Source organism: Neophocaena asiaeorientalis, unplaced genomic scaffold (genome assembly GCF_003031525.2).
Source record: "Neophocaena asiaeorientalis asiaeorientalis breed wild unplaced genomic scaffold, Neophocaena_asiaeorientalis_V1.1 scaffold177, whole genome shotgun sequence".
Lineage (NCBI taxonomy): Eukaryota > Metazoa > Chordata > Mammalia > Artiodactyla > Phocoenidae > Neophocaena > Neophocaena asiaeorientalis.
The window spans coordinates 23,030,917-23,037,594 of NW_020172779.1; the positions used below are offsets into that span (position 1 = coordinate 23,030,917).

General features: G+C 63.0%; 3 protein-coding genes across 6 annotated transcripts in view; 2 read left to right on the top strand and 1 right to left on the bottom strand.

Moving 5' to 3' along the window:
* Positions 1 to 2,731, bottom strand: part of SHARPIN (SHANK associated RH domain interactor) — a 4,680-nt gene extending 1,949 nt beyond the window's left edge. For both annotated transcript variants that reach the window (XM_024741143.1, XM_024741142.1), the window contains exons 1-2: positions 2,070 to 2,731; positions 1,605 to 1,779 (exon numbers count right to left, since the gene is read on the bottom strand). In XM_024741143.1, the coding sequence (XP_024596911.1) occupies positions 1,605 to 1,779; positions 2,070 to 2,426 (532 nt within the window). In that variant the 5' untranslated portion in view covers positions 2,427 to 2,731. The remainder of the gene's footprint in view (positions 1 to 1,604; positions 1,780 to 2,069) is intronic.
* Positions 2,732 to 2,896: 165 nt separating this feature from the next.
* MAF1 (MAF1 negative regulator of RNA polymerase III) lies at positions 2,897 to 5,959 on the top strand. Of its 3 annotated transcripts, none has more exons than XM_024741175.1 (8): positions 2,897 to 3,227; positions 3,971 to 4,096; positions 4,201 to 4,329; positions 4,404 to 4,569; positions 4,702 to 4,823; positions 4,904 to 5,023; positions 5,192 to 5,320; positions 5,447 to 5,959. In XM_024741175.1, the coding sequence occupies exons 2-8, from the start codon at positions 4,014 to 4,016 to the stop codon at positions 5,466 to 5,468; spliced, it is 771 nt and encodes a 256-aa protein (XP_024596943.1). In that variant the 5' UTR covers positions 2,897 to 3,227; positions 3,971 to 4,013; the 3' UTR covers positions 5,469 to 5,959. The 3 variants fall into 3 exon arrangements, with proteins under 3 accessions (XP_024596943.1, XP_024596944.1, XP_024596942.1); XM_024741174.1 differs by having other exon boundaries at positions 2,898 to 3,235; XM_024741176.1 differs by lacking the exon at positions 5,447 to 5,959 and having other exon boundaries at positions 2,897 to 3,235; positions 5,126 to 5,240.
* Positions 5,960 to 6,067: 108 nt separating this feature from the next.
* Positions 6,068 to 6,678, top strand: part of WDR97 (WD repeat domain 97) — a 9,899-nt gene continuing 9,288 nt past the window's right edge. Inside the window, exons 1-2 of the mRNA XM_024741030.1 lie at positions 6,068 to 6,212; positions 6,418 to 6,548. Coding sequence (XP_024596798.1) covers positions 6,083 to 6,212; positions 6,418 to 6,548 — 261 coding nt within the window. The 5' untranslated portion in view covers positions 6,068 to 6,082. The remainder of the gene's footprint in view (positions 6,213 to 6,417; positions 6,549 to 6,678) is intronic.

Here is a 6,678-nt window from a genome sequence, read left to right on the forward strand (position 1 = left end):
TTTTTTTTGCGGTACGCGGGCCTCTCACTGTTGTGGCCTCTCCCATTGCGGAGCACAGGCTCCGGACGCGCAGGCCCAGCCACTCTGCAGCATGTGGGATCTTCCCGGACCGGGGCACGAACCTGTGTCCCTTGCATCAGCAGGCGGACTCTCAACCACTGCGTCACCAGGGAGGCCCCAAGATGGCCTCTTTGTTGTCCTCGGGGACCTCCATCCTCTCTCTTGGCTCTACCATCATCACAGAACACCTTGGGCTGCCCCCATGCCAAACCCTCTCCAGCCGATGCCTGCCCTGGGCATGCTGCCGCCTCTGCTTCTTACCACCCACTTGAGGCCCTACCCACGCGGTGCTGATGCAGCTCCTGTGGTGGTGAGCTGTCCTCCCACCGAGATAAGCAGGGCTCCCGAGCACCGAGCACCAGGCCTGGCCTGGCCTCAGCTGAGCCCGAAAGATGTCATGCATACTGTTGCCTTGGGGCTTCTGTACCTGCTGCTCCCAGGCCACATGGTTCACCCCATGATCTTTAAATTTCACTCAAGGGTCACCTTAATGAGGATTTCCCTGCCACCCTATTTTAAATTGCAAACCTCTCCCTTCCAGCGCTCCCATCCTTTCCACCATCTGACAGAATTTATTTTACTTATTTTATACGTCTGTCTCCTCCCTGGAAATGCCAGCTCCGAGAGAGCAGGGATTTAAAGTTTTATTCATGCTAAATCTCTAAGGCCTTAAAAGACTGCTTACTACAGGTGCTGAACACACATTTGGTGAACCAACGGACAACGAATGAACGAAAAAAAAAGGCCTTTCCTTCTCTGCAGATGCTGTCGTCTGGACCTCTCTTCATCTCAGTGTATGGTTTTCTTCTCACCTCTGACGGCTGTTCTGATGCATCTGTGGACTTTCCCTGGTGCACTGTCTGCCTTCCCGACCCTCTTCTCTTCCCACTTCTCTCTTCTGGTGACCTTGGTTGACCTTTTCTACCCCCAACCTTTACCTCTTTAGAGCCCCAGCCCCAGTCCAGATCCACCTACCTCCCTTCCCTCCCACATGTTTAAGAACTTGACCACCTCTGTGCCCTCCCAAAAAGGCCCTCTATCTGGGAGCTCCCCAGTGTCTGTTCCTTGCAGCTTTCTGTCTCAACCACTCACTCTTCCATTTAAACCTCAAGGAAATCTAGCCAATTCCATCTCCTAAGCATCTCTGAAACATTCTTCTTCTCTCCGGTCCTATCTGCATCACTCACACGAATGCAGGTCTCAACCAGTCTTAAGTAGCTCGAATCTGAGCCTCTCACTCTCCCACTGAATACCTTCCCAAAGCTTTTCATATAGTCCGTCTTCTCACCCAGATCCTGAGGGCCTGCGTGCTCTGCCCCTCCACACTTGTCTGGCACTGCAGGCTCCAGCTCTTCGGTCTCTGTTCCTTTTCTCTACTTCCTCCCTCCTGGGAGTCCTCCCAGAACCCCAACAGTGGGTAAGGTGGGCTCAGCTTTCCCCACTACTCCCCCCCATCGAGACCTGGGGGGGTTGGGGCTACTCCTGTTCTCTTGCAGAACTAACACTATCCCGGTCCCAGTGAATCTTCACTCCAGGGCACTGACCATTCTGTCCTTCCACGGTGGCACCTCGGACCAGGGCTGCCCACCGCCGAGCTTCCTGAGGGTTGGCGAAGTGCAGGCTGAGAGTCCCAGGCCCTCCTGGTGGAGGTTGCAGCTCATGCTGGCTGGGGCCTCGGACGGTGTAGGAGACGGACTCCAAGGGCCACTCCAAACTGACCTGAGGAGGGGGAGAGTCCGGGCTCAGTGCCTCCCCCCAGCACATACTGCATGACGATCAAAGGAACACGAGGTAACATTTGCAGGCCACTTCCACTGTCCTAAGCCCTTTACACGTATTACCTTATGAAACTCTCACACTAGTCCTACGAAGGGAGGTACCAGCATTATCCCCATTTAACACACAAGGAAACAGAAGCAAAGAAAAGGTAACTGCTCAAGAGCACGCAGCTGGCGAATGGAAGGGCATGGCCTCGGGTTCAGCGGCCAGCCCCCGCCGGCCCCACTCACCGCCCCGGGCCCCGCGCCAAGCAGCTTCAGCCGGAAGCGCCCTGGTCGCTCGGGGTCCGCGCTCAGCTGCAGCCTCCGCAGCTGCGCCTCTGCGTCCGGCCCCGCGCCCAGCGGCCTCACCGCGGCGTGCACGGCCAGGAGCACCGCAGCCGAGCCAGGGTCCGAGGCCGCAGCCGCGCCGTCCGCCGGCGGCGCCATCTCCGGTCCGGTCCCGGCCCGGCCCCACGAGCCCGCTTCCGTGGCCTCGGGCCGCTGAGCGCCTCCACCGGCCGGAAACTGGGACCGCGAGCCTGGGGTTCCGGGCGCCGCCCGAGCGTTGGAGCCGTCTGACCCTCCCGCTTCGCCCACGATGGACATGGCCAGAGCGTCTTCGGACTCCGGCGGGCGAGGCTGGGCTTGGAGGCCTGTACTCGGGGCAAAGCGTCAGGGACTGAAGCACCGGCCACAACTGGAAGGCCCTAGAGGCTCGGCTGGGGGCTGCAGCCCAGCGGCCCTGTCGACCCCCGCGTCTGGCGGGCGCCGGGCGTACTCCTAGGCTCCTTCTGGGCCGCCGCCCGCCTCTCGCCGCCCACCGAACACTCAGTTGCCCCCTCTAGCCCACACCTACAGCACCCGGGGCGGAGCCGGCGAGGGGCCGCGACCAATGAGCGCCAGGGAGGAAGGCGGGTTCGCACGGCCGAGAAGATGACGGACATGCGCCACAGCCAGTAGGAGTGGAAGACAGGACTGAGCGGCGGGTACTGCCCCCAATGGCTCTGCGAGCTCCCGGTCCCGGCGTCTGGAGCGGGCCATTCAGACGCGTGGGGCCGGGCCTGGCGGACGCTTGTTGTTGTCCGGCCCGGGGAGGTAGAGGTCGTTCGCTCGCTTGCTCGGGCCTTCTGTGGCGGTCGGCGGGCAGGTCGGTCGCGATAGTCGGGCGCCGTGCACGGGCGAGGCTATGTCGCGGTGGCAGATCGGATGGGCCGGCGGGGCCGGGAGTAACGGGACGTCGCTGCGGAGCTTCTTTCCCCGGATACAGTGCGGCCCGAGCGGAGGCCGCGGCGCCGCACTCCGGTCCTGAGGCGTCCGCGCTACCCGGGGCCCGCACCACCTTCTCACCCGCACCGACGCCAATCGACCTGACCCTGCCTGGTCCGGTCCGGCCCGATTGAGCGCAGAGTAAGCAGGTAGGGGTACGCCCTGTGCCCGGCGCCGACTCGGGCCCTCCAGAACTACAGCCCCCAGCAGGCTTCGCGCTGGAGCGCACGCGCGCCTCCCGAGGCGCACGGCTTCCTGGGACTTGTAGTTCGCGCGGCTTGGCTGGGGTTCCCCTTAGACCCGGCAGACGCTGCAGCGCCCTAGCTGCCCGGCTGACAGGCCCTTCGGGGGCCGCGGGGCCTCCCTCCGCTCCCTGTCGTACTTTCGGAGAAAAACGGAGGAGCTCACTAGAAAGCAGCCTGTAGAACAGGAAAGAGCGCCGCGTCCAGGTGACGGCAGGGCCGAGCCCCAGGTGATCTGGTTCCTAACTGGGTGCGGTTCTTACCCGGGCTGAGGATCCCGGCCGGAGGGGCACTGCAGGAGTCACGTCCCTTCGCGGGCTCGCAGGGCCCCCCCTTGGTGGCTAGGGCTCTTGTGTCGGGATGGGGGGTGTTGAGGGAGAGACTAACCCAGCAGCCCCGGGGTTAGCAGGATCCCCGGTGGGTCCCCCAGCCTGGCCCAAGAACTCCTGTGAGGTGCAAGAGGTGTGGCTGATCTAGGGCCTGGACATGCCGCTCTCATCACCTCTCCCGCCAGTGCTGAAGGCCTGGGAGCAGGCTGCAGAGGAGGGACCCAAGTTGTTTACAGCGGCGCCACTTACTGGGAGGAGGGCTGAAGGTGGAGCCCCAAGGGCCAGACACCCATGGACTGACCTGCATCCTCAGGCAGCCGTAGCCCTTCGGAGCACAGGACCTCCTCCCCGGGGACATGAAGCTGTTGGAGAACTCCAGCTTCGAGGCCATCAACTCGCAGCTGACCGTGGAGACAGGAGATGCCCACATCATTGGCAGGTGAGGCCGGGGCTCTGGGGCTGGCGTCTCAGAGGTCACTCTGCCCTGTCTCTGGGTTGAGCCTGCGGGGGTGGCGTGCTTCATGGTTGTGCTTGCGTCTCTAGGATCGAGAGCTACTCGTGTAAGATGGCGGGCGACGACAAGCACATGTTCAAGCAGTTCTGCCAGGAGGGCCAGCCACATGTGCTGGAGGCACTGTCCCCACCCCAGACCTCGGGCCTCAGCCCCAGCAGGTGAGCCGGGCAGGGCCTGCCCACTGTGCACTGGCAAGCGGGGCAGTGCCAGGCTGACGCTTCTCTCTGTGCAGACTGAGTAAGAGCCAGGGTGGCGAGGACGAGGGCCCCCTCAGCGACAAGTGTAGCCGCAAGACCCTCTTCTACCTGATCGCCACGCTCAACGAGTCCTTCCGGCCGGACTACGACTTCAGCAGAGCCCGGAGCCACGAGTTCAGCCGGGAGCCCAGCCTCAGCTGGGTGAGGGTCGGGTCGGGGAAGGGACTTGTAGGCCCACAACCATGCTTGGTGTCCTCCCTAACTCACAGGGTCTCGGCCCGGTTCATGCCTGCTGCCCTGGGTCCTCGTCAGCCCTGACTGTGACCATCCTAGGTGGTGAATGCAGTCAACTGCAGCCTGTTCTCCGCTGTCCGCGAGGACTTCAAGGCCCTGAAGCCGCAGCTGTGGAACGCGGTGGATGAGGAGATCTGCTTGGCTGAGTGCGACATCTACAGGTGAGCTGGCGTCCCTGCAGGTGGGTCCTGGGTGGGTGGCACTTGGGACCTCACACCACATCTCGCCCCACACGCCCCAGCTACAACCCAGACCTGGACTCAGATCCCTTCGGGGAAGATGGCAGCCTCTGGTCCTTCAACTACTTCTTCTACAACAAGAGGCTGAAACGGATCGTGTTCTTCAGCTGCCGCTCTATCAGGTTGGCTGGCACCTGTCCACCTCCCTTCCTTTACCTCCCTGTTTGGCTCACACACCGTTTCCCCAGCCTGGCCCACCCCATTCCTAACTTTGTCCTCCCCAGACACCCTCCCTGGGGTTAGCAGCAGGCTGGGGTAGGCGGTTTTAAGACTGGTCCCCCCACCCCCAGTGGATCCACCTACACTGCGTCGGAGGCAGGCAATGAGCTGGACATGGAGCTCGGGGGAGAGGAGGAGGAGAGTGGAGGTGGAGGCCGTGAGGGCGGCCACGAGGAGACCAGCACCATGGAAGAGGACAGGTGCGTGACGGTTTCAGCGGCCTCCCTCCCTTCAGCCTGGGGTGTGCAGGGCAGGGCGGGGCCCCCTCTGCCTGGTCTCCTGAGTGTGGGCTCCTCAGAACTCACTGTGTGCCACCCGTTGCTCAGGGTCCCGGTGATCTGTATGTGAAGAGGAGGAACAGAGGCCCTCGCTTCACCCAGCTTCAAACAGTGCCTGGACCTGCCCACCTGAGGGGCCCCAGGGCCTCCACAGCTGCTGGCCAGATCCTGGCGCTGCCACAGCACCAGCGCCACTCCAGGCCACACCTGCCTAACCCTTTGGCTGTAGCCTGTGGATGTCCCCTCAGCCCCACAGGCTCCCGCTGCCCACGCTGTGGCTGGACTGGACAGCAACGGCACAGGGCCTGCTGGGAAGAGCCACTGCCCCGCCCAAACGAACTGACACGGGCAGGGACAGCTGGACCACAGAGTTTATTTTTGTATTTTGTGCAGGGTCAGGCCTGGACCTGCACACTCCAGCCCAAAGGGCCGGAGACCCAGCAGGCGGTCCCCAGGGGTCATCCGCCCACTTGTACTCCCCACCTTGCCCATCGGGCAGCGTGCACTGAGTGTCACTTTGCTGCAGCTGGTTTGCTTCCAATAAAAGTTTCTGTGACTCAGTGCGCACGGAGGCTCAGGAGGCGTGGGGGCGGGGCCTGCGTCGAGGGCGGGGCCTGCTGCGTCCGGTATCCTAGCAACGGTCCTAGGGGGCTGTTGAGCCGCCTGGACCCCGCGGCTCCCGAAATGGAGCCAGAAGTGTGGGACGCAAGCAACCCCTTTACCATAGAAGGCGACCACCTGATTCCAGACCTGGACCTGTATGATGCCGACATCTACGACGTCCCGGACCCGGGACTGCTCAACGAAGAGGATGGTGAGGTGGCCCGGCCTCGACCCCCAGATGGCCTGCTTGGCCGCAGGCCTCACTCAAGCGCTGGTTCTGTCCTCTGGGAAATGCAGCACTCCCCGGGCAGTCCCCTAACCTAGCAGGGCCCTCAGGAGGGGCCTTGGCTGCCCACGACCTCCAGGGTTAGGGGCCCAAAGGCCACACCGACAGGGCTTCCGCTGCCGGTTCGCAGAGTCATCGTTTAAGGAGGCGGCCCCACGGCTTTTTACCAGCAACTCTCGGTGGCAGAATGTGACCCCGAGCGCCCGTGCCCGCCAGCTGTGGCTGCTCCTGCGTACAGGCCTCCAGACTTCTGTGGAAAAGGTGCGGCTTGCCCATGGCATCCGTCTCAAGGCCTCTTTCCGGCCCGGCTCTTCCCCTAGGGGTCCCCTGCAGGACACCAGCCCAGATCCTCTTGGCTCCCCTAGGTGGGTGCTGCCTACACCCCCGCCCC